The following is a 27,995-nucleotide window of genomic DNA, read 5'->3' on the forward strand; positions in this document are numbered from 1 at the left end:
CACTCCGCAGCTCACATGGGATCTAAGCGGCAGTGCGAACATCTGGAGGGCACTCAGTCTTGCTCCTGTTAGATGGTTTTTTATACACAGGCACACACACACACAAAAGACTAAGAATCAGGGCAAGATCAGGGCTGCCTGGTTGAAGGAATACGGTTTCCCAATGATACTTTCACAGGGCAGACCTTGCTACTCTTAAAACACGAGCAGGTAGACTGTCATGATGGAAAACAATTCCTTGACACAAGTTTCCTGGCCTTTTCCTCATCAGTGCAATTGTCAATTTTCTTAAAACTCCTTCATAATGAACCCTTGCAATCATTCTGTGTCCTTTGAGCAAACCCTATCTATATTAACGCCATGGGATCTCTAAAACAGTCGCCATACATAATCTTCTGAGCTATATCTCTGTCTTGGATGTAGCTGGTCTAACAGAGCCCCTCAGAAGCCATTGTTTGGATTGAACTATTTTTTTAAAAGACACCCTAATGAAGTAAAAAATCCCTAGTGGTGTACAGTAGGTTACACAATGAGCTGCAAACCATAAGGTCAGCTATTTGAAGCCACCAGGTACTCCGTGGGAGCAAGACAAGGCTAGGTCACTGAGAGCTGGAATCAACTTGATAATAGTGAGTATTCACTCACTATTTGATACTGTCAATATTCCTGAAAAAAACTGTTCTTCAACCACCCACTGATCACAGAAGCATGTTCAACCCCATTTTGTTTGGAACAAACCCATTGCTGTATGAACTGGAACCATAGTTGTGGTACTTTTTTACTTTACCATCATTCTCCCATGAAGCAGTTAGCAGATTTGAACCAATGACCTTGTGGTTAGCAGTCTAATGGTTACGTACACAATGAGAAGGGTAAAATATCTAAAACATTAACTAATTGCATCAAGAGCTGCATAGGGTTTACAACAGCTAATTTTCTTTTTTGGTCAGAAGCAGATAGCCAGGTCTTTCTTCCAAGACACCTTTAGGCAGTCTGGAACTCCAGCATTCTGGTTAGCAACCAAACATATGAATCATTGCACCATCCATGGATTCTTTAGTCAAAACATATGATCGCCTTACAACAATAATGGGAAGGAAATAATGGAGCTAGCAAAGTAAATCATGAGGACACCCTAAGAGATCCTTAGGCAACACATTGTCAGCATCCACAAACACCTTTGTATCTCAGGGATACTTCCAAATTGCGCCTATCTTTTTGTCAATTTCCTCCCCTTTTTTTCAATGCAAGTGTAGAATAATCTCAGTGGTCTCTCATTATAGGGTGCCTTGATGATATGAACCTGAACAACAAGGTTTTTATGTATTTTATTTTGTTTTTGAGTCTCTGAGTAGTAGAACAGTTAAGTGCTATACTAATAACTGAAAAGTAGGCCCTGGTAAGAAAGCCTTGGGTGCCTGAAAGATCACCACCATTGCACACCCTACGGTGAGCTTCTACTCTGAAACTTAAGGGATCGCCATAAGTTAGAACTGACTTGACAGCAACTGGTATAAATTTTTACTTATGACCTGATGCGGAGGGCTTAAGTGGAGAGCAAATGCTTTGAGAGTGATTAGGGCAAAGAATGTGAGGATGTGCTTTATACAATTGATGTATGTGTATGTGTGTATTGTGATAAGAGTTGTATGAGCCCCTAATAAAATGTAAAAAAAGAAAAAAAAGAAAATGATTAGGGCAAAGAATGTACAGATGTACTTTATACAATTGATGTATGTATATGTATGCATTGTGATAAGAGTTTTATGAACCCCTAATAAAATGTAAAAAAAGAAAAGAAAAAAAAGAAAATGATTAGGGCAAAGAATGTACAGATATGCTTTATATTATTGATGTATATATATGTATGGATTGTGATAAGAGTTGTATGAGCCCCTAATAAAATGTTTAAAAGAAAAAAATTTTTTACTTATGATTCCCATGTAACATACACTATTCAATAGATCTTTTCTATTTGTAATTATCTGATTCCATTTTTATCAAATGAAATTTCTGATTCTTACCTAAGATGGAAATAGATTGAATTTGTTGGGGAAACGGCAGGGTGTAGTCTAGAAATTTGTGGAGTAGTATAGGTTTCGCTTTCTCTTTTCTAACTCAAGCCATATGTGCATGTGTGGCTAGGGAAATTTTGTTCCTTAGGTTAGCTAACCTTACTCAAATGAGCAAATGTAACAATGGTCTCCAAATTAATATTGGCAATGCTATTTATCTTCAAATATACTTTTTAATTCCCATCATTTTTCCTTGCTAATATATGATGCTTATGTAGAAATTATTTTATCATTGAATATGTAACAATATATCCCGTGCTATATTTACTAAGCTTTCAGTTAAAGAAAAGTGATTTCATAAAAAAGTCTTTTCCCTGAAAATCGAAAAGAATCTGGTTCCAATAAATGCAGGTAGCTCATTGCTAGAGATGTTTTTTCCTGATGTAAAATGAGATTGTTAAAGGGTTCTGGCATCTAAAGGCAATTTAATGGGTAAAATATTTCCATTTTAATGAACTTACCTTTGTAGCATTTAACAAAATCATGCACAGAAAAACACCTAGTACGTTTTCCTAGATTCTATAGGCAAAATGTTGACTAATACAGGAAGCATCAAGAGAAGAAAGAAAAAAGACAGCATCACTATACCAAAGAGAATTAGTTGGCAGTCTATCATTGCAGGAGGAAGCATATGAGCAAGGACCAAAGTTGCTAAAGGAAGAAGTTCAAACTAAACCAAATGAATTAGACTGAAACAAGGCACCGGGGATTGGTAGAAACCCAGTAAAATATTTCAGCAAGCTGAAGAAGCACTGGAAGCATTTATCCCAGGAAATTTGGAAGCCTGTTACTTGACCCACTGCCTGGAAGAGATCCATATTTGTGACCATAACAAGAAATGCGACCCAACAGAATGTTAAAAACTATATAGAGGTAGCATTATTTTACACACAAGCAAAATTTTACTTAGGATCATCCAACAGCGGTTTCAGCAATACATTGGCAGGAGAGCCAGAAGTTCAGGCCAGATTCTGAAGAGGACATGGAACAAAGGATATCATTGCTGATGTCAGATGGATCTTGGCTCTAAGCAGAGAATACCAGATAGATGTTTGTTTGTGTTTCATTAACACTCAACTGCGTGGACCATAATAAACTGCGGATGACCTTGAGTAGAATGGGAATTCCAGATCAGTCCATTATTCTCATTCAGAACTTGTACATGGATCCAATGGCACTTGTGTGAACAGAGCAAAGGGAGCACTGCATGGTGTAAAATCAGGAGAGGTGCACGTCAGGGTCGTGTCCTCTCACCGGACTTGTTCAATCTGTGTGCTGAACAAACCATGGGAGAACCTCGATTATTGAAGTTGGCATCAGGATTGGAGGAAGGCTTATTAACAACCTGCTATATGCAGAAGGCACAATCTTGCTTGCTGACAGTAAGGAGGAATTGAAACACTTGCTGATGAAGATAAAAAATTGTAGTTCTCTGTAAAGGATTACAACTCAATGTAAGGAAGACCAAAATCCTCACAACTGGACCAATATGTAACATCATGATATAAATGGAGAAAGGGTTGAAGTTGTCAAGGATTTTGTCTTTCTTGCATCCATAATCAAAGCTCATGGAAGCATTAGCCAAGAGACCAAAAGACTTAGGGGAACATGGCAGCCCCCAAGAGCCACACTAGGACTCCATGTGGAAGCCTGACTGAAGGAACTGAGCCCTACCTCAAAATTGCCTGTATCCCTTGGACTTAGGGCTGACATGGAAGAGGAAGCACATGACGGTCATCTAGGTTTAGTAGGCATCCAATGAAAGGGAACTCAGAACCACCCTCTCTTTACGATCGCAATGCTCTCTTGGCATTACTGTGACAGCTAGTAATCTGATAGGCAAGGGTCTGCCCTGTAAGAAATGTTATAGGAAATTTCCCCTGGCACCAACCCCATGTTGAATGTAAGCTGAGCTCAATCATTAAAGAATTCAATCTGTATAAACAACTCATGGATTGCAGTTTGCAGCTGGACTATAGTCACATAAACTTCTTTTTTCAACAGTACCTTAAATTCTATAACCAGAGTAGAGACCTAAAACCCATCTATAGATAATTGGACACCCCGTCACAGAAGGGTCACAAGGAAGGAACAAGCCAGCCAGGGTGCAGTAGAGCACTGACAAAACATACAACATTCCTCTAGTTCTTTAATGCTTCCTTGCCTGTCCATCACGACCCCAGTTCTACTTTACAAGACCAGAGCATGTACACTGGTACAGATGAGAGCTCTTGACACACACAACCCAAGACAGGTAATCCCCTCAGGAACAATAATGGGAATGGTGATACCATGAGGGTAGGGGGAAGATGGGGCAAAAGGGGGGGAAATGATCACAATGACCCATGTATAACTGCCCCACCCCCAGTGGAAAAACAACAGAAACGCAGGTGAAGGGAGACAGCAGACAGTATAAGATATGAAAATAATAGTAATTTATAATTTATCAAGGAGTCACAAGGGTGGGAGTGTAGGGAAGGGAGAGAAAAAAAGCGGAACTAATACCAAGGGCTCAAGTAGAAAGAAAATGTTTTGAAAATTATGATGGCAACATATGTACAAAAGTGCTTGACACAGTTGACATATGGGTTGTTATAAGAGCTTTAAGAGTCCCCAATAAAATGACTTATAAAAAAATTCTATGCCATTGTATAAATTCGTGATTCTATCCATGGGATTTCCTTAAAGCCCAGGGGAATGATCAATACTTTTTTTCCCCTTTGTCATAAAATGATAACCTGTGGACAAGTAAATGGACTCTGGGCTCCCACTTAATTCTAGCCCCAATAAAAGAAGAGTTGTTTCTTATAACATAGCCCTGCTCTATACTTGCCATCATGAAAAGATCACTGAAGTGCTAGAGCAAAGTATGGTGAAGAAAGCAGATGGTGCCCAGCTACCAGAAAGAACATGTCTTCGGTCTTAAACCTTGTATTCAGGCAAGCAGCCATATAAATGAGGCATCAACTAAGTCCCCATGGAAGAATACTAGCCTGTGTGATCCAAAGATGATAATAACAAAATCCAAATATAATGTAGAGAAAAGAATCAGAGCTTAAATTGTGAGTACCCAACTTGTAGAAGGCTACGGAGGCAGTGGGAGCCCCACATCTTATGTGCAGAGTCCCTAGTCCCATTACACCTCTAGCAGATGTCCTCTGGCTGTGGTTGGGAGATGTGAACAGTTCTGCTACCAGACAAAGACAATTGTGTAACTTGATTGTGGGGAATGGAACTACAGTATAACTTGATACCTGGTCAGTTGGCCTCCCTCTTGACCCAACCTGAATCTACTCTCAGCTTAAATATTTCTCACTCTTTCCATGACAAAAAAAATTACTCTCTGGCTTATTTTAATACTGCTTGGGTTTTTTCCTTTTCTTGATTTTTTTATTTTTAAACTCTGTTTTATTGTTATGGTTTTCTTTGTTTCATTTTATTTATTGTTTTAGTTAGGCTTCCCATTTCATGAAGCACAGAAGGAGTGGATGCATAGACAACTGATTTGATGGTTTATAGGGAATTAGGGAGCAAATGAGGGGAACTGGAGAGCAAATAATTACTGCAGGTGGGGAGCGAGTTGCACTAGAACTGATTGTGATGATATACATACAACTCTTCTCAAAAGAAATTTAATTATAAATGCGTATGGTATTTGAATTTTATATCAATAAACCTATAAAAGGAAGAAAAGATATATGTAGAGTTCATTATTTTTAAAATCGTCACACTTTTTTGCTAGAGATTTTTCTATTTTAATTCCTTTAAAAAACTAGCTGATGCCCCTTTTGTACTTTTTAATTAAATAATTCATTTATCTTCTTGCTATACTTTTTTTTTGTCTAAGTAATAAATAAAGCAGCTCCTCTCCCTTATGGTAGCTTTTCTTCTTTGGCTTGCCAGAGGTCAGATAAAGCCACCCTGTTTACTCGGGTATTTTCTGGAGAGAATATGGGAAGTCAAAGTTTTGATTATTTTGTTTCATTGTAGTCTTTCATTATTTCTGTTTAAAATGGCAAAAATGAACGTGATTAACATATTTTGAGCTCAAGGGTAGAAATTGCCATTTGAATTTCTCAGATACCTTAAGGAAAATGGTTGACAGAAGGTCAAAATGCCTGACAGAAAGCCTGGATCTGTTTTAATGCTCTCAGAGACAGACCTAATCCATATTTTTGTAAATAGAATAGTTTAGATAAGGATTTAGACAAGCTATTTAAGGATTGGACTTGATTGTTTTAAGAATTCAATTTAGTATCTGATTCTATTTTCGTTTATACTGCTTTCTTCTGCTTATTTTCAATACAGTGATTTATAGAAATGTTTATTGGGCAGTATGAAAATAGAGAGCTTGTAAGCCCACTTGCTTTCAGCCATTAAAACTTGATCTTTAGATGGGTTTAGGTCACACCTGCAAAGAAAGCTCTGAAAATATAAGCCCCACCCAGTGCTTTATAGTACTCTGGATATTTGCATTCCAAGAGACTTGCTGGGGGGCAAGATTGACAAATTGAAGGAAAAGAGGGACTCTGGAATTTTGAACCAGTGGTTTGTGCCAGTAACTGGAAACAATCTGGACCCATGAAGAAAACTCTGTGGGACTGAATATTAAAGGGAGCCTGTGGTCAGGCTGTAATGCTTGCTAGGTGACCATCTGGATCCACTTGTTGAGTGGAAGTGGGAGAAATGAAGCAATAAGGAGATGAGTTGAGTCTGGCCACTGATGCCTGTGCATTTGGTTTACAGGAAAAAGAGAAGACCAGAGCGGGTTGACTGGTTTAAAGTTCATGACCTAGCACGAGGGGGCTAGGCTTGTTGAGTATTTGTGAGAACCCATAGTCTAAAGCAGCGGTTCTCAGCCTAGGGGTCATCAATCCCTTTGGGGGTTGAACCACCCTTTCACAGAGTCGCCTAAGACCATATTTCCGATGGTCTTAAGAACCAACTGCTCCTCCATCCATGTCCAGACAGGTCTGCCAACACGCAGATACGCCCACATATGGGGTCACCACACAGAGTCACCACAACATGAGGTATTAAAGAGACACGGCATTAGTAAGGTTGAGAACACGCAGTCTAAAGGCAAGGGGACCAATGGGCACCCTGGGGTGGCTACATGAGGCAACCCACATTGAGTTGACCAGAATGCAACCAGATGAAGAGATTTTTGAGCTTGTGAACTGGTGTATATTGTTGCTGACTTTATGGCTGGCCTGTCCTGATTTCACTTTGCTTATGGATGCAGACTTCACAAGGTTCCAACTGAAATGAAGGTTTTCCACGTTGAAAACTATGATTATCTCCTCAGAGCACAGGGTTGATGTAAGTGGGCAGTATAGAAATTGGAAACCCAAATCTGGGGGATAAAGGCATGAAGTGGTTGGTTTCCAAACTTTCATAGGTGAGGGAATATATTTATAGTATTATAGGATTAAGGTGTAGGTGCTACTTAACTGGAATTGTTAGGCTAAAGAATTGTGTACAGGTGCCAAGTTAGCAAGGGTTGGATTGTGATAGTTAAGTTTATTATGCCAACCTGGCTGATAAACACGTGGGATTAACTGAAGGGTGGAGAGATACATGGTTCATTGAAGGGTGGAGAGATAAAAGTGAGCCTCGCCTTTCTTGTTCTCTGGTGTCTTGTTCTCTGATGATCTGACCAGTATGTGGCTGCCTTCGATAGTTATTTGCCTCAGCTGGCAAGGCTCACTTCCTGTGAGGCATTCCTGTGGAATAGTCACATGGACTACCCTGATGCAGGTCTGGGTACTGCAGAAGCCGTATGGAGACCCCTGACAGTGCTGAGATACTTACATGCTCACTGATTTGGTTTTCCTCTTACATTTAGTGTCATTGCATGTGTTTTGTGAGTTTGAGGAGGACTTTGTAGATCGGTGCCGGACATATGGCTAGTGTCAGACTTAGGGGCTTGGACTGGATTGGGTTGGGATGCTTTCTTAATGTACAACTACCCTTTATATAAAACTCTCTCTTATAAAATATGAGCGTCTATGAATTTTGTTTCTCTAGTCTACACAGACTAACACAGGACCCAACTGCTGCTGTGATTTGGCCAAAATTTCCTCGTATGTTTATTTTTGGTTTATGAAGTTCCATTTATTTACTAATTGCTTCAAAGAGAACTATTTTAAACAGGGCAGCTTATTACGCAGACAGTCGGAGCCTCTGTGGCATAAGCGGCTTGCAATCATCTATTAACCTAAAGATTGGCAGTTTAAGTCACTCAGCATCTCCACGGAGAGAGCCCTGGCCGACTTTCCCCCATGATTGCAGCCAAAAGAACCCTAGGAAACAGTTTCACTCTGTAAAATACGCGTCTCCGTGAATTGGATCCAATTCTACACTGATGTTTTTCTTTTTCTCCCACATGTTTTATTTAATTAGACTCAATATGGATTACCTTTGTCCTCCATTAAGATTTTGTCACATTGAACTTCCTTCGTCTTTGGTGCCCCGTTGATAGTCTGCATCATCCTTTCAACATATAAGTCATTGCCAGCTCTATTTTTACAAAGGGTTTCATACTTTATGTTTCTCTGGCTGTAAAAAAATAAAGTACAGTCAATTCATTAAGAGAATTAATCATTGCCACGTTACGTCATTGCTCAATACAACCTTTTCTCTTGCAACTGAAAAGTAAAGTGAAACATCAAAAGTATCATAAGAAAAGTATTTTGCATACAACTACATTAAAAAAAATTCTTTTATAGTATACCTCCCAACAAGCCCCCCTACTTTCATGCCCTAGAAACAACGAGTTAATACTAACACCTTCCCTCTGCATGCAGGCGATCCTACATCCGCGAAGTTGACCAACCACAGATCGAAAATACTCTAGATTCTTTTTAAAAAACAAAGCAATTAAGTGGTCAAAGCAATCTCTCAAACGCTAAGAGGTGCTTAAGTGCTATTTAAATAGCATTTCCATTATATTAGTCCTCATAAGTAATCTGGAGATGATTTAATGTATATGAGAGAAGCAGCATGGGGTGTGTGCAAGTGCAAAGCCATTTTATTTAAGGGACTTTTGAGTATTTGTGGATTTGGGGATCCACAGGGGTCTTGGAATTATCCATCACAGATATCAAGTGACAACTGTATTCTTTAATTCTTTAATTTAAAATTATACATTTCCTTCAAAAGTCATTCCTTTGTGGCATCCTGAAAATATGCGATATTTTCTTACTAGTGTGGTTCTCCGTTTGTTTTATTTTCCTCATTTGCATTATGATTTCTTCTACATCCATAAAAAATTTATAAGTGGTCTGTTTTTATTTCCAAATGGGTAGATGAATGATGTCTATGTCTTAGTTGAGATTTATGTTATTAATTTTTCCCTTCACTGCATGTGGTCAAAGAATATAGTTTATATGATCACTACCTCTGAGATGTTTCAAGGCCTGGATGTGTGGTCATGTGCATGAATGTGCTCTGTAAATGTTCCCACTTTTGCTTGAGAAGAACGTGTGCGCCCCAATAAGTGTCAAGTTCAATAGATGACCACTAAATCAAGTGGTTCTTATTTCAAACTCTCGACATCTTCAGTAATATTTTCGGTCTGATTGACGCTATCAATGGGTGAGAAGTATTTTTAAAGCCCCTACTCTATTAGTCTTACCAAATTTCCAATTTTTGCTTCACATATTCTTAAGTTATATTACTAGGAGATTTCAAGCATAACTGTCCTAAGTTTCTATATCCTCTTGATCTCTGATAACACTATGAACTTGATTGTTTCTCTGTAGGTGGTATGTATTTTTTATTTCCTTTCTTCCCTTCTTTCAATTCTTAAAATCATCTTTACATATTTAGTGGTTGTGAGTGTCAGCAGAATGTACCAAGTACAATTCTATTTTGTGGACTTTTTATTTATTTCATTTTTTATTTTATCATTTTATTAGGGTATCATACAACTCTTATAACACTCCATACATCAATTGTATGAGATATATCTGCACATATGTTATCATCATTATTTTCTAGATATTTACATTCTATTGAGCCCTTGGTATCAGCTCCTCTTTTTTCCCTCTCTGCCCCATCCCCACCACTGTGACCCCTTGATGGATGATATTTAAAGTGTTTATCTACTCGTCGAATAGTATGTCATCTCATTTTTTTCTTTCTGAAACTTTGATTATATGTATAAAAGACCTTCACTCTATTATCAATGTATTTTTTAACTTCTTTTTTTATATTTTATGCCCTCTTATAATTCCAACCTTCATTCTGGTATAGTTTATCCAGATCTATTTTACAATTCATGAAATCTCTATTTCATTCTGTTTAAATGTGTGTGTGTGAGTGTGTGTTTGTTTGTGTGTGTTCTCATAGGACACCTCTTAGTACCTCAAGTATGAGCCAGTGTATAGTTGTGATGAAAAAATTTCTCGGGTGTAACTTCCCAGACTTTTTCCTCATCAGTGCAGTTTTCAATTTCCTGAAAACTTCATAATAAAAGCCTCCATTATCATTCTGTGTCCTTAGAAAAAAATTATCAAAATTAACTGTTGGGGATCCCAAAAAATAGTTGCCATAATCTTCCAAGCTGATTTCTCTGCCTTGAATTTCAATGGCTCAGCAGATGCCCTGGGAAGCCACTGTTGGCTGGACCTTTTGATGGGAGACCCCCCCCCCCCCAACCCGGGAGAGGAAGGTGAGTCAACTACTGAGGGAACTGCTGTGCAGCCGTCCACAGGGAGCAGAAACATGTCTAAACAGACTGTGTTTGAAACAAAGCTGTGCGTGTGTGACCTGGAACCCTAGGAGCAGTAATTGTCGCTTTCAAATGGGAAGTGTGCAAACACAGACACCTTTTGTAGCTATTTGTTTCCTACATCAGGCTTGTTATTTTGATGGTTGCTTAATACTAAGCATATTTTAACTCCTTTTGTGCTTTGACCAAATTCACGGTAAAGGAACTTTAATGGCTTGCCCTGCACAAGACTTCCTCTAAAGATTTGTGTTTGTTTTTGATGCTAGTCAGTAGAGTCTCCTGACCTAGGACCACCTAAGAGTCCTTTGAGGGTCCTAATTTATTAGAGGAATTTGTCTTTCAGCTCCCTCAGTCTGTGAGGGCCCGAGACATACTGGTGGCATCCAGATGCCTACGTTAACATTACTAAGCTGCACAAACCCTGTACAGCTCACTTCCCTGCTTCTGATGACAGCTTGCCTCTCCCTCTCGGATTTCAGGTAGCTTGTCTTCCTCTCTGTTTCTTTCCTTTCCTCTTTTCATCCACAGAGCTTCCCTTTACTCCTTGTGAGCTCTAGAAAGCAGTCCTCTGGACTTAACTGTACAAACAGCAGGAAGACTCTCCAATGTACCTATTTTACTTCACCTTGTATAGTCCAGACAGCACTCTGGCGTGCTTTATCTCAGGGCTGCGACATTGCCCGCAGTTAGTGGACTGTTGTTTTCAGTAAGTGTAACAACTCCTATCTAGATGAAATTGGATTCTAAGTAATCTGGATACTTCTACTAATAATCTATTTCTATAATTAAAAAAGGATAATAGGCAACTCTGATCTAAGTGAATTAGTTCTTGCCCCATATCACTTTCCTAATGTTTAAATATAAAAGTCAGTTCTTTCTTTTGTAAACTGATCATTTTATATGCACAAAGAATATTTAAACTTAGGTGGAGACTTGTTTAGCTTCCCTTACTACTGATATGATTTGCTTTATTAGTGCATCTGCCTGTGGAATGTAAATGCTATGACATTCTCCCCTAGAAAAATGTAATACAACATAAACACCTAGCTTAGTCTATACTCCTGCTTTTACAGTGTACAGATACCCTCACTGTTTATCCAGGAATCCCAAAGAAACTTTCCCACACATAAGAGTAAGAAACCTTGATTTTAGCATTTTAATTACAAAAGCAAAGTAGACAATTGAGCTATACATACTTCACTTTCTCCGCGTCATCAGATTCTACAGAGACCAGGACTGTGGGCAGGTCAAAGAATCTCAGTGTCTCTGACTCTGTGAGTATCATCTCTATGTTCTTTTCCAAATCTTCTTTTGTCAAAACTTTTTCAGTTGTCGTTCTCACAACTCGTAAATCTAAGAGACATAACTTAATAAAAAATCACTTACTAATTGTCCTTTTGTTCGTTTCAATTAGTCATTTTTCCTCCTAGTCACAGAAATGCCATGGTGGGTCATATTTTGCAGGTGGCTTTAGACAGGTGAAATGAAAGTGGAAATATGAAAGGTCAGGGAAGGCATCTGAGACAGATTTTGCTTTCCTGATAAAAGAGGAGAATTAGACTAGTTCTATCCCCTTTATTCTTCATTCTGCCTTTAATGTAGATACAGTATCAAGAGCTGGGAAGGGGATTCTGAGACCAGGAGGAAGAAGCAAGGGCAGGGGGGCATAAGGAAAGAGATCAACATAACTGCAGAGTGGGACATAATTGAGTTCACAAAATCAATGCCCCAAACTGACTACTTCTTAGCTTCTTTTAGTGTGAGAAAATAGTCTGTGTTTGTTGAAGCTAATAATGGTTGGGTGTTCCATCACTCATCAAAAGCATTCCTTCCAGCTATTTGTCTTAGCGCCGATAATAGTAATATTAATAAGTCCAACACATGTCAATGCTCCAACCTTATCAATATGTTCACCAACCTCCCCCATTAGCTTCTCAAATGAAAGATATCCTTAGTAGGTACTCCGTGCCAAGTGACTCTCAAGGAGCGCCTCGTGTCCCCAGAGTTTTAATGTTACTGTGGTACATCTGCACATAACAAGACGTTGGCCGGCACACTGTGGTGACGATTGCGCAACAGGATGCAGATTACGGAACGGCACGTGTAAAAGGATGTTGAACCTCCAGCACCGTTAGCCATCCATTATTTCTTTGCTCTTGTGTCGTCGCTTTCATAATCCTTCTCATTACCTCATGCTGTACCCTCTGCCTAGACTGGGCTTCTGCTACTGCTGCCAAAAAATCCCTCTTCATCTTTAAAGTCAGTCACATTCTCGGGGAAGTCTGTCGTGTTTTCAGTTCAGAGGTGTTAACAGCTCCTTTTTAAGTGCTCCCAGACATCCTGCATAATGCTTTTATGGCATTGATCACACTTTATGGGAATGATCTGCCTCCCTAACTGTTAGGTGAACATATTAGCATAGGGCCAGTGGTCCCTGAAGCTGGTTATGCAAACCGAAACAGTCCATCTGGGGCTTTCCCAGTGTATGCATCCTTCTCTGGAAATTGTCGGAATTTTCATATTCTTTCTTCCTAAGTGCCTGCCATATAATACATAGATTTGCAAATAGAGAATGAATAATTAATGCAAATAAATGAGTATATTTTCATTACCTGTATAACTAACCAATCTTTCTCGTCTGTAGGATGGTTCTTCTAGGTCTTCGGCTATTGATTCAGTTGTTGATATGCTTGACCTAGAAACGGTACTGCTTCCTAAAGCTGACCTTTAATAATAAATAACATTATTCATTTACTTAGCTATCCTTATATTCAATTAAAATGATAAATTAAAACACATTCACATGAATAAATGAAATACACTATAATAATATCAGAATAAATACTATTCTTATGGCAAATAATATGCTATTATTTGAAAGAAGAAATAGAAAGTTTTCCTAAACATTGAGTTGATTTTTAATGTTTCATTTGTGATTTGGGTGAAAATTTATAGAACAATTGCTTTTCCATTCAACATTTCATATCCATTTTGTTTTGTGACATGGATTCCAATCCCCACAGTGTGACAGCACTTTTCCCACTTCCCCAGTGTGTACCACTCCCCTTCGTCCTTCTTTCCGGTACCTGCCAGCTTCCTGAGCTCTCTGCCTGGACACATACTGCCCTTCTGACGTCCTGCAGCTGATGACTCCAGAGAGAGCATACTCCCCCGTGTCCCTGTTCATCTCGTAGGCCTGTCTGTTGATTGGCTGAAGGCTGAGTCACGGGAATGTGTTTAGTTTCAGGACTAGAGAGTATCTAGAGGCCATAATCTCAGGGGCTCCACCAGTCTCTATCAGGCCAGTACGTCTGGTCTTGTTTATGATTCTGAATTTTGTTCCAACTTTTTCCTCCACTATCTATGACTTCCTATTGTGATGCCTTTTAGATCACAAGATCTCGGAGGTTACAAAGTCATTGTTAATATATTTTAGAGAGTAAGATACGTCCAACCTATGCTCCACGTCCTTCAATGGAGATCAGTATCTTTAGGATAAAATCTAAAATCTTATGATACAATCCCCAATACAGCCCACTCACCCATCTCCTTGTTATCGCTCTTCCCCTGGTTCTTTTGCTTTATGTACATTGCCCTTTGTTTTCCAATAAATATTCTTTACGTTTTTGAAGCTTTCCTTCTCTCACCTCATAACCATGGCTGGAACGCCCTTCCCTTTTCACCTGTTTTCTCTTTATCTTTCAAAGCCCATTGATTACATTTCATAAAGGTTCTCTGAAATTCTCGTTTTTAAAAACAAATCAATGTACTAAGTAGGAAGTCAATACTCTGAAGAGGCCAAAGCTAATTTCCTTAAACATTTGAATTTAACAATTTCCATGATACTGTTTTATTTTCTATTTATAATCCCAAATGCCTTCTCAAAAGGGTAAGCTCTGTTTATAGGACAATATTTGGTTTTTAATATAAATTTGGAGCCAGGCTCTAGAGCAGAATATTCTGAGCAACACATCTTACAGCATAATTTCTGTATTGTTAAACAGGAGAGATGCCAACACATAGGAGAACAGGGGTTTGCATGAGAGAACAGGGAAAAAAGGAAAATGATCACTTCCCAGAAATTGCTGCATGAAGCAAAAGAAAAAAAATGTCTGATTGGAATTTGCAATTGTTAATTGTGGGAGACATGATGTAAGCCCCATTCTTTTGGTTTTCAAGAAATCTTCAGTTAAATCAATATTGTTCACATATAATGTGGTGTGAGCATAAAGGAACTCTTAAAACACACAGAATTCTGAATCTGATTAAGAAACAGGAGGAACAGACTTGGCACGATGGAATGACAGAGTGGAATCACGGACTGATGACAAATGACATTTCAGTTACCGATGGGCAATTTCAAAGGAAAGCCAACAAAAATGACAACAAAAGAACTACAGAACAGTATAACTTACCTTGTATACTGTCCTAATAAGGTGGGATTCATTGTATTCTGATACAGGCTATAGGAAGATTTCAGATCTGATCCAAGTGATCCGTCTTGTGATGTCAGCAGTTTATTTGGCTTTGCTGTGCCAGTGAGTGGGTCTGGTTGATAAAGAGGTCGAGGAGTAACATCCACTCCATTTATATCAAACACCTTAAATATTGATATTGAAAAGAAAAAAGATGAGGTTTCTGAATAACAGTTCCTATTGCATACATAAACATGGTAGAGAGGAGATAACTATGTCCCCAAACCAAACCAGATTCACTGCCCTGCACTTGGTTCTCACAAGAGCAGCCCTACAGGGCAGAGCAGGACTGCTCCCTTGGGTTTCCAAGGCTGAAAATCTATCTCCCGCAGCAAGGCTAGTGCATTTGAGCTTTGGCCCTGGCTGTTGACCAAGTGCTAATCTTCTCTGCTACTGTCACAAGGATTCCAATATGTTCCCAGCATGGAACATGAAAAATTGCATGACATAAGATTTAATACTTAAGAAGTTTCTTTGTAAGTATAAATTTTTTAAAGTCTCATCCATGTTTTACCTAATATATATCTACTAATATATCCTTGTTTCAGAAAAGTAGAATGACAATCCATGTAAAATGTAAATATGTTGGTGCATTTAATTTTGTAGATAAGCTGCTAAAATACTTATTTTTCACTTAACATTTTATTAATATATATTTCCCAAGTTTTTATATGGTTTCGGTTTATTTAATTTAGCCTAACTTGTAGCTCTTGTAAAGTGTAACACATAAATAAAAAGAATTAAAACACATCCTAGAGTTCAATAGTGTAAAGTCAATATTCTTGTCAGCTGCCACTGAAATTAAAAAGTAGAACAGTGACAGCATCTCCAGGAGCCACGCCCTGGCCTTTGCCTCTTCTGCAGCTCAGATTTTTCGCTCCCCCAATGATACCCATTAAGTTTACTTTGGTCATCATTTCCTTTGTACTTTAAAAAAATAGTTTTATCAGACACACATCCCTAAGCAATAGCATTTCCTTTGTTGAAGGCTAACATACACATAGAAAAGTGCACATGTACAGGTTGGTAATCTTTCAAAAAATGAACACACCCATGTACCCAACATCCAAATTCACAATCAGAATATCAGCAGCAACCCAGTTCTCTTCATGAGAATCAGTATCTATCATCCACCGAGGGTTAAAAATAAGAGCATCATGGACTAGTTTTGCCTATATTTAAACTTAAGTGGAATTATGCATATATGCACTCTTTTTGTCTAGTTCTTTTTCTCAATATGATTGATGTTTGTAAGATACATCAACATGAAGTTTGTTCACAAGAACATTTTGTTCTGATAACTTGACACTCCTTGATACCTTCCTGACATGATCGCTGAAGACAAAATGGGTGCATAAGCAAATGTGGTGAAGAGAGCAGATGGTGCCCGGCTATCAAAAGATAAAGTGTCTGGGGTCCTAGTGGCTTAAAGTTAAAAAAAAACAACAAAAAAACACAGGTATCTAGCAGGGAAGCAAATAAGCCACATGGAAAAAGCACACCAGTCTGTGTGATCATGAGCTATCTATGGGATCAGGCATCAGGTATCCACAGATCCAAAATAAACAACTATATCAGTGTGAACAAGGGGAATTGGAGTGGAGACCCAAAGCCCATCTGTAGATATCCCCCCACAGAAGTGGTATAAGGAAGGGATGATTCAGCCAAGAAGTGATATAAGGAAGGATGATCACACATCGTGTCTCTAGTTCCTGAATACTTCCTCCCCACCTCTACCATGACCCATTTCTAACTTACAAATCTGGCTAGACCAGGGAACATGCATTGGTACAGATAAGAGCTCTCAGCACATGGAATTCAGGAAAGATAAACTCCTCAGGAACAGTAATAGGAGTAGCGATATCATGAGGGTAAGGGGATGGTCAGGGAGGGGGAAGGGTGAGAAAGGGGAACCCCATCACAAGATTGGATATATAGCCCCCACTCTGAAGTGGATGAATAACAGAAATGTGGGTGAAGGGAGACAAGGACAGTGCAAGATATGAAATAACATTAACAATATATATTTGATCAAGGATACACGAAGGTGGGAGCGTGGGGAAGGGAGGGGATAAAAGAGGAGCTTATACCAAGGGCTCAAATAGAAAGTCTTTGGAAATGATGGCAACATATGTACAAATATGCTTAATACAATTTATGTATAGAATGTTATAAGAGCTGTAAGAGCCCAATAAAAAAAATTTTAAACAATATCAAGTTTGTTGTTGTTAGGTGCCCCTCTGACTCATAGTGGCCTTGTGTGCCGCAGAAGAAAGCCTGCCTTGTCCTGTGCCATCCTGTTGTTCTGTTTGAGCCCACTGTTGCAGCGTGAGTCAATTCATGTCCTTCAGGGTATTCCTCTTTTTAATTGACCCTTTATGATATCCTTCTGCCAGGGGCTGGTCTTTCTGGTAACTTATCTAGAGTATGTAAGACAAGTGTTGTCTCCTAGCTTGTAAGGAGTATCATGGTCCTACCTCTTTTAAGGCAGGTTTGTAATTCAAGGGTATCAATTCTTCTTTGGTTTTCCTTTCAATGTCCAACCTTAACATTCAACTGAAAATACCATGGCTTGGGTCAAGTGCACCTTAGTCCTTAAAGTGACATCCTTGCTCTTCAACACTTTGAGGATGTCTTGTACAGCAAAACTTCTTCATGCAATGCGTCATTTGATTGTTGATCCAGGCATGATGAAACCTTCAGCATCAATCTCTCTTCTGTTTATCATGTTGTCTATTGGTCCAATAGTGAGGATTTTGTTTCCTTTATGTTTAGTTGTGCCCAGGGCTGCTAATAGTCAGGATCAATTGACCCACACCTAACACCACCACCATATTTCACGTTGGCCTTCAACTAAAATCATATGCTCCAAATGTACAGTCCCTATATTCTTCTCTAAGGAACTTTGAGCCCAGTTCTATGAACCAACACTGCAGTGTGATCTTATTTCCCTTTCATTGTGTTTCCTTCTTCAATAATTTCCCAAAGGAGATCCCAGGGTCCTGGAATATAGTTATATTCTGCTTTAAACAAACTATAACTTAATATCACCCAAAAATTCTAACATAAATAATATACATTTACAAAATGGGGATCATTAATTCAACATAAATATCCCAATTCAAATTAAAGACCTAAATGTTATTACATACCCAAGACCATCTCAGGTCAATTTGCTCACTTATGTAACTATAATATGGGAATCCCTAGCATTTTGATGAATGAGTTATTTGAGAATTCATTATATAACTCATTTTTTTAAATTTGTGATTTTGGTGAAAATGTACCTAGCAAATTATTTCTCATTTAATAATTTCCATACATATTATTCATGACATTGGTGTGGTGATTCTTTCTTTTGTATGAATTAATACCAGACTACTTCTAAGGAGTTGGAAATTGAAGATGTACCAAATGTCCAATTCTTCCAAGATACTGCTTTGCACCATTTTCCTTCACTCCTACCTTCAGAATATTCCCTCATGTTCCTGGGTTCTGTGATTTGCTCCAACATCCCACAGAAACTCATGAAGATTGGAGGAAATATGTCATGTGGTGGTGGAGGTTGTTCTGTCCAAAATCTTAGGGTCAGGAGGAGGTGAGCCCAATGCAGGGTCCACAGCCAGAAGTCAAATCTATTCAAAAGCCTCAGCAGGGCTGCTTGCTTCTAACAAAACTCGGTCAGGAAAACAAGTCTGACTTTCCAGGCAAGGTGATAAATGTGTGGAATTCTGTGATGGCACCTTTATATACCCAAGGAACACAAAGAGTGTGGCCTGCTTCCATCTGGTTCTAAAGTAGGACCTTAAAGATGTCTTGAAAAAAATAGAGTGTGGGCCTATTGACACCTTCTAATAAGGGCAGGTCTTAATCTCATCCTATTCCTGTGTATTAGTAGAAAATGACCTCCCAAATCCGATGATAGCCACAGGCATATAGAATCCAGAATGACAATATATCATAAGAAATTTTGTGATAAGAGTTGTATGAGCCCCCAATAAAATGATAAAGAAAGAGAAAAAATATGGCTACAAGGGTCATTAATAGACTAGAGAGCAATTGGTTAAACTCTTAAGCATTCTCATTATTCTCATTCTGACTATTCTATTTCATTCATCTAGCGTCCTTGTCTGCCTTTACATTTTCTTCGTTGCTCTAGTGCAGCAGTTCTCAACCTGTGGGTCCTGACCCCTTTGGGGGTCAAATGACCCTTTCACAGGAATTGCCCAATTCATAACAGTAGCAAAATGACAGTGATGAAGTAGCAACTAAAATAATGTTATGGTTGGGGGGGGGGTAACCATACATCATGAACTGTACTAAAGGGTCTCAGGATGAGGAAGGTTGAGAACCACTGCTCTAGTGTAAATGAGATAGGGAAATGGAAGGGTTAGCCTGCTGTTAATTGACACTGGAAATGTAGCCGTTTGTGGAGATTTCATTTGTTAAACGGGACCTAAGATGTAACAGTCCCTTCCCCTATAGTCCCACTCACTGCCATTGAGTCAATGCTGACTCCTAGTGACACACACACACACACACACACACACGTGGGGTTCTGAGACTGTATCTGTTTATGGGCAGAGAAAACCCCGTCTCTCTCCCAGAGGAGCTGCTGGTGGTTTCAACTGCTGATCACGTGATCACAACCCAACAAATAGCCACTATAGTAAATTCCTTTTAAATCTGGTTAAGGCTAAGAAAAAAAAAATCTGGTTAAGGCTTGGGCCTGATGAAAATCCTGTTAATTATTCAGGAACAGGGAAGCAGGACCATTTAGACAAGCACAGGGACCAAAACTTTGAGGGCACACCAGTCTGACAATCCTTGGAGTAGTGAAGATATCAATTGGTGGTTGGATATCAATTAATGGGGAAATGTAAACTATTTCCTGGAAACCTTGTTATCTTTTGTCCCATTGCTTGAAGATCCTCTGATCATTGTAAAACTGAACTATTTCTATATTTCCCAACCTGCCACAAAGTTTGAAGGATACAACATGGCCGAGTCTCGCTGGATCTTTGAAACAGTTCAGGAGTAGGAACCTTGCTGAGAACTTCTGGTCTCCATTTTTGACTACAGTGACAAACTCTCCCAGACTCCTTACAGTCCAATCACATAAATGTTGGCCATTAGGTCTCATTTTAGGATGCTGATTGGTGAAGCACAGACCTCAGGAGTATTATTTATTTCATGAGCATAACTCATTTTTTTGAAGGAGCCCTGGTGGTATATGGGTTATGAATTGGGCTGCTAACTGCAAGGCCGGCAGTTCAAAACCATCAGCCACTCCACAGGCAGAAGAAAGAGAATAGTGTCAGAAACCCACAGGGGCAGTTCTACCCGGTCCTATGGTGTCACTGTACAAACAGCATGCGAGAACTCATTTTTTGAGGCACACGGTTTTAGAAATGGTGGTTTAAAATATCTGCCCAATTAGCGGAACTTTCCAAATCAACCGGAGTAAAAGGTTGATATTTAAATATTTATCCTGTGAAGCAGGTGCTCTCATTAATTCAAGTGGAAGGTCAATTTGAAACTGCAGTTCTTAAAGACCAGGAGAATTTAAAACTAGCAACAACCCCATGTTAAGCCCATTGCTGTCCAGTCCCTACCAACTCAAACCCCAGTAGGCCAGAGGAGAACTGCCCTGCACTGTCTTTTCTTCACCCTTTATGGGGTCTTGGGTGAAAGCGTCCAGAGCCAATTGGTGTTCCAGTCAATAAGTCACACATATTTGGGCATGTTGCTCTTGCTACCTGTGTGCAATCTGTTCTGGATTCTTAGGGACCTTGTATATAATAGAATAAAACAGTGCCCCTCACCACAGTGGCTGTATTTGGGGGTGGAAGCCTGTCAAATATGTGAGGAGTGTGGTCAGCTAAATTAAGCTAACTTTGACTCAGCCCACTTTGATTAACCTAGCTAATCCTTGTAAACTGTTCTTGAGACATAGTTAAGAATTTCACTTATGAAACAGAGGAAAGAACTCGGTGGCAAAGGGTATTTATAGAGGTCTAAAGACTGGAATGTACATATGTAAATATACTTATATGAGAGTGTGCGGAAACAGATCTATATGCATATATTTATAGGTTTAGTATTAAGACAGCAGATGAACATTGGGCCTCCACTCAAGCACTCACTCAATGCAAGAACACTTTGTTCTATTAAATTGGCATTCCAGGAAGCACACCTTCCCGACACGATTGCTGAAGAAAAATGTGTGCATAAGCAAATGTGGTGAAGACAGCTGACAATGCCCAGGTATCAAAGATATAGCAATCTAGCTGAGAAGCATCAAAGCCCACATGGAAGAAATACACCAGCCTGTGTGACCACGAGCTGTCGAAGGGATCAGGTATCAAGCATGAAGGTACAAAAAAATCATATCATTGTAAATGTGGGTGAGTGCAAAGTGGAGACTCAAAGCCCATCGGTTGGCAACCGGACACCCCATTACTGAAGGAAGGGTTGTGGGAGGAGATGAACCAGTCATGGTGCAGGGTAGCAACAATGAAAAATATAACTTTCCTCTAGTTCTTAAATGCTCCCCCCTCCCCACTATCATGATCCCAATTCTACCTTACAAATCTGGCTAGACCAGAGGAAGTACATTGGTACAGATAGCAACTGGAAACACAGGGAATCCAGGGAAGATGACTCCTTTAGGCCCAGTGGTGAGAGTGGCGATGCCTGGAGAGTAAAGGGAATGTGGGGTAGAAAGGGGGAACTGATTACAAGAATCTACGTATAGCCTCCTCCCTGGGGATGGACAGCAGAGAAGAGGGCGGTGAGAGGTTGGACAATATAACATGACAAAATCATAATTTATGAATTATGAAGGGTTCATGAGGTAGGGGGTGTGGGGAGGGAGGGGGAAAATGAGCAGCCGATATTAAGGGCTCAAGTAAAAGGCAAATGTTTTGAGAATGATGATGGCAACAAATGTACATATGTGCTTGACACAACGGATGGATGGATGGATTGTGATAGGAATTGTACGAGCAACCAATAAAATGATTTTTTTAAAAGAATTTCACTTATAAACCCTGAATTTCTGCTTACTCCCTGAGAGAAGGCATATGCAAAGGGAACTTTCTCTAGACATCTGATGCCACCCTAGGATGGCCAATGCAGGATGCTAGTGCGGAGAGACCTCTGCCAGATTCCACCCAACGCCTAGCCCTCCTCCTGAGACCTCTCAAAAAAGGAAAAAGCCTTAAGCATGAATATCTGGACTCTCATCATGGTACCAATGTTCTAATTGTGTTCCTTCTAATTCTTTACCTCAAAAGGAACCATGTAAGAACTGCCTTGGGTGGCTTTCCTCTACTGCCTTGCGGTCAACTAAACACGCCTGTGCTTCTCATTAATTTTGAAGAAAAACTACACAGCAGGGTTGTATGCTAAGGACACTGCATTTGTATAAGAAGCGGTCGTCCTGTTTTCTGAAGTAATTGTACAAGTATCCATGTCTTCCCGCCATGTGCGAATCGCTGGTGCTCGTTGTGCTTTCCAGTGCTTGGTCCTGGACGTATTTTAAAATCGTAGCTATCCTATTGGGCTTGTAGAAGGATGCATGGTAGTGTAGTGTGCTAGACACTGCGGTTTGAACACGGCAGCTGCTCCGTGGAAGATGGGACTTTCCGTGCTCTTGTAAACCTTCAAGGACAGCTCTACTCTGTTCTATTGGGTCACTGACTTAGAGCTGAATCGATGGCAGGAGAGCTTTAAAAAACAGGTGCTTAAGATGCCCTGATGGTATAGTAGCTTACGATTTGGGCTACTCACCACAAGGTCAGCAGTTTGAACCTGCCACTTGCTCCACAGGAGAAAGAGGAGACTGTCTTGCTCATGTTCAGTGTTACTGTCTCTGACCTCAAAGGCATGGTTCTACTCTGTCTATGAGGTTGCTATGATTCAGAACCCACTCAATATCAGTGGGTAATAATAGGGGTGAGTGGTATTCCACTGTGGTTTGCATTTGCGTTTCCTTAAACATACTGAACATCTTCTCATGTGCTTGGGGAACTGTATTAATAGGTTCATCCTTACATCATGTATGATGATCAGGTGTCTAACTAAATCACTAGTTTAACTTGTAGGGAAGGCTGTTTGCATTCTCATTAAGAATTCCTTAAATATTCTTCATAAAAGCCTAATCAGGTAGGAAGTCTATTTTGTTGTTATTTATGTATTTTAATGATTTTATTAGAGGCTCATACAACTCTTGTCACAATCCATACATACATCAATTGTGTAAAGCACATTTGTACATTCATTGCCCTCATCATTCTCAAAACACTCACTCTGCACCTAAGCACCTGCCACCAGCTCATTTTCCCCTCCTCCCCCGCTCCCCGCTCCCTCATGAACCCGACAATTTATAAATTATTATTTTTCTCATATCTTGTACCATCTGACGTCTCTCCCTTCCCCACCTTTCCACTGTCCCCCAGGGAGGAGGCCATATGTAGATCCTTGTAATCGGTGGTTCCCCCTTCCACCCTGCCCTCCCTCCACACTCCCAGGTAGGAGTTTTTAGTCCCAGCATGTGCCTTAGTATTTTGTTTTCTTAAAATGGTAAAGAATTTCTAAACTTTGAGTTCAATTTATTATTTTTTCCCTTTAAAATTTATATACTTTGTGTCATAGCTAAGACATTTTTGTCTTATCTTTTGGTTAAAGATTCTTTTTCCCTATTTTCTTCTAAAAATTTTAGACTTTTAGTCTATTATTTAGTTTTAGCGCATAGTCTATGATCTATTTTGGATTAACTTATTTAAAATTTTATTATGATTTGAATGAAAGTTTACCAACAAGTTGGTGTTGCACTCAACAATTCATACACATTTCGCTTTTTGACTCTGCTTGTAGAACGCTTTCCATTTCCTCCCTGGGATTACTATTTCTGTTTGTCCTTCTTTCCTACCATTGTCTGCCTCTGAACCAGCACCTGAGCAAACGCGACTCTTTTGCTCCCGTTCAGAGATGTCCTCAGGAGCGTGTCACTTCTTGGTGTCACCGCTCACCTGGTAGGCAACTCTATTGTCTGACTGACTGTTGGCCCAGAGATGAGTTCTGCTCCAGGCCTGGAGGGTAAGTAAAGGCCATAATCTCGGGGGTCCATTCGTCCCTCTTAGACCAGGAAATCTATAGATTTTAAAAATTATTTTGTTTTGTTCAACATTTTTCTTGAATTCTATCCAGGACCTGATAGAGTGGTCCTTCAATTTCAGGGCGACTAGCTGTTGTAGCTGGGCACCATCTTATGCTTCTGGTCCCCGGGAGGGGGAGCTTGTGGGTCACATGGTCCATTAGTCCTTTGGACTAATTGTTTCCATGGTTCTCTCATTGTCTTCCCTTTTCTTTGCCCTGCCAGCGGGAGACCAGTGGTTGACCCTAAGATGGTGCTCAACTCCTGGCACTACTCACCAAAGAGGAATGCTCCCTTTGTGGGCTGTGGTAAATCAACTGACCTTTATGGTCCCTGCAGGCCCCAAAACTCAAGGGGTTTGATTACAGCCAATAAGTTTCATAACTTTGTACCATTTTCGCTATGATGCACAGACATACAAATATGCACGCAGAAATAACATTGGGCAAACCTCTATATGATCATGGAGAGAGTCTTATTTACCTGCTCTACGTGTTCATCTAACTCGTCCACCTGACTATTCACTCAGATAATGCTCACTAGTGATCAGCCAGGGCTGTGTGTGTAATATTTTCCTTTGCCGTACATAACTCTGACACAGCGTTAAATGGTTAGTTCTCCTGAGTGATCGCTGTGGGTTGACGTTAGTACATGGTGTGAGGTGGCCCTCACCCCATTTTGTCGTTGCTGTTGCCTATGTATATGTTGAACAGTTCAAACATCATTTTCTTTATGAAAATCTCACAGGCTTAATGACTATAGTCTTATAGTAAAATCCTGAATGCAATTGTTTGAGTCCTACAGTTTTGTCTTCTTTATAAAAAATTCTTTTGGCTATTCTAAAATTTTCCCTTTCTATGTAATTTTTAGAATTGGCTTGCCAATTTACAAAAAAATATCCTGCTGGTGTTTAGGTTAAGAAGGGTCTAAATAAGTTTTATAATTTTGTACCATTTGCTCTACTATACACATGGAAATATTTACAGACATATAAATATATATGTAGAAATAATATCTCCCAATCTATATATGGTCATGGAGAGAGTCCTATCTACCTACTCCAATTTACATGTTCATCTAACTTGTCTACCTAAGTATAATGGAAGCAGAATTGGCATTTTTATAGCATTATCAGTCTTTTTTAATTAAATACTTTTATTGGGGCTCTTACATCTCTTATCACACTCCATACATTCATCCAGCGTGTCAAGCACATTTGCGCATATGGCGCCATCATCATTTTCAAAGCATTCTCTTCCCTGTTGAGCCCCTGACATCAGCTCCCCATTTCTTCTCCCTCCTTCCCCCAGTCTAATCTTAATAAATATGTATTTTACAGTTTGCATTTTCCCTCAGAAATTTAAAAATGTATGCATGAATATTTTGTATTTCATTTTTTACTCCCTAAACATGTCCGTTTTAACACAATTGTATGCATGAGTTTGTGTATATTTCATTTTTTACTCCCTAAACATGTCAGTTTTAATACCATTATAAATGATAGTTATTGTATGCTGTCTATTCCACATCAGTGTTTAAACTAATTTCATTGCTAGTGTTTAATATGCTGATTTATGCCTTAATCCATTCTTTAGTTGGATTAGGGGAGGAGCCTACCACCACTCTGCAGAGAAACACAGGCTTCCTATTCCCATAAAGACTTAAGGTTTCTGAAACTTACAGGGGCCATCCTACATTGTCCTAAAGGGTCACTATGAGTAGGAATTGATTCCATGGCAGTGAATTCTAATGGTATGTTTACAGATTGTTGTTGTTTTACTATAGAAATAGTTATGGCATCCATAAAAAGCTGATTTCTTCTCCAGTCTTTATTTACTTTTTCTTGGCTAATTGTTCTGTTTATGGCCTCTAGAACCCATGTTAAATAGAGATGGTAAAAGTAAACATCTTATCTTACCAGCAGTTCTCAATCTGTGGGTTGCGCCCCCTGTAGAGGTCGAATGATCCTTTCACAGGGGTCGCCTGGTTCATAACAGTAGCAAAATTACAGCTATGAAGTAGCAACGAAAATAATTTTATGATTGGTGGGTGACCACAACATGAGGAACTGTATGAAAGGGTTGTGGCTTTAAGAAGATTGAGAACCACTGTGACTTATTCCCAGTCTTCAGGGGAAAACATTTAGTCTTACTACTAAATATTAATAACCTTGAAGAAATTCTTTCTATTTCTAGTTGGTTGAGAAGTTCCTGTGAATGGGTATTGAGTTTCGCCAAATGTTTTTTCATCTGATGTGATCACATTGTTTCCCCTTTTTAAAGCTTACTGATAATGATCAATACTGATCTTTTAATGTTAGGGCAACCTGACATGTTTTATCCCACCCTTGTACTGATGGGATACACACACAGAACACTGTAAAAAGAGTTTTGACTACTAAAATTAACGTAGCGCTGGGTCCAGTTTTAAATACAGCTGTTGTACACATTCATGCACTTGTTTCACAGAGAGTCTTTTCTCTGGAGTAAATGTCAGCGGAATGTCAACATGGTATTGTAGATGTATGCTTAACATTTACATAAATCATTTTAATAAACAAATTGACTTCAGTTTACACCAGCAACACAAAGGAGTTGTTTCTCTGCATACTTTCCAATGCTTGATAAGGTCAATCTTTTAATTTTAGTCATGCTAGGGTACACCAGTCCAAAGGTTGGTCCTCTGAACCTACCAGATGTACCTCGAATAGTATTTGCTTCCCAACAATCACAGCCTTGAAACACCTGTGGAGTAATTCTACTGTGCATACATGGGGCCACCATAAGTCAGAAATGGACTCAAGAGCAACAATAGGTAGTATCTCATTGTGGGTTTAACTTGCTTTCCTTAATGGTCAATGAAATGGAACTCTTCTTGATGTGCTTTTTTGACACATCAATGTTTCTTAAAATGCTTTGCTCCTCTTCTTATTAAGTTGTTTCAATGCTCTTTTGCGAGTTATTTCTTTTGCTTTGCACCTAAAATTGTTCAGTATTTCATTCTGCTGGCTGTTTTTCAATAAGCAGAAGTTTTCATTTTGATGAGGTCTGATTTATCAAGTGTATTTTTTGTGGATTGTTCTCTTTTGATATCGTATGTAAAAAAAGTTTTATGAGTAAGTAAAAATACTGGTACAAAATCATAGGAATCTTAACTAAATGGAAATATAAAAATATGCAACCATTGTTACTCCACGTGGCTCTGTGCGCTTCTGAAGGGAGGGGTTCCATTTCCCTCGCCCTCTTGGAGTCACACCACATCAGAGAAGCAGCTTTGACAACCTTGAGGGCCTCAAATTGCACTTTTTGAGTTTGAGAACAAAAAAGAAGACTGAATGGGGCAAGACCAGGGCTATAAGGTGGGGTAAGGTCTCCCAACAAAATTCTCATAGCACAGCCTTTGTTACTGTCGAAGAAGGAGCAAGAGCAATGGGAAAACGTTCCTCTATGAACTTGCCTGGTCTTCGACTGATGGGTGCAGTTTCCATTGTTTCTAAAACCTTTTTCGTAGTAAAGGTTCCTGATTCCTGTGTCCTCTAAGAGAATATA

The 27,995-nt window shown here is 39.3% G+C and overlaps 1 protein-coding gene across 1 annotated transcript in view; it reads right to left on the reverse strand.

Moving 5' to 3' along the window:
- DNAI4 (dynein axonemal intermediate chain 4) overlaps positions 1-27,995 on the reverse strand; it is an 86,683-nt gene that overhangs the window by 43,105 nt on the left and 15,583 nt on the right. The window contains exons 3-6 of the mRNA XM_075557237.1: positions 15,228-15,412; positions 13,425-13,537; positions 12,009-12,165; positions 8,497-8,636 (exon numbers count right to left, since the gene is read on the reverse strand). Of these exons, the coding sequence (XP_075413352.1) occupies positions 8,497-8,636; positions 12,009-12,165; positions 13,425-13,537; positions 15,228-15,412 (595 nt within the window). The remainder of the gene's footprint in view (positions 1-8,496; positions 8,637-12,008; positions 12,166-13,424; positions 13,538-15,227; positions 15,413-27,995) is intronic.

Source organism: Tenrec ecaudatus, chromosome 1 (genome assembly GCF_050624435.1).
Source record: "Tenrec ecaudatus isolate mTenEca1 chromosome 1, mTenEca1.hap1, whole genome shotgun sequence".
Taxonomy (NCBI): domain Eukaryota; kingdom Metazoa; phylum Chordata; class Mammalia; order Afrosoricida; family Tenrecidae; genus Tenrec; species Tenrec ecaudatus.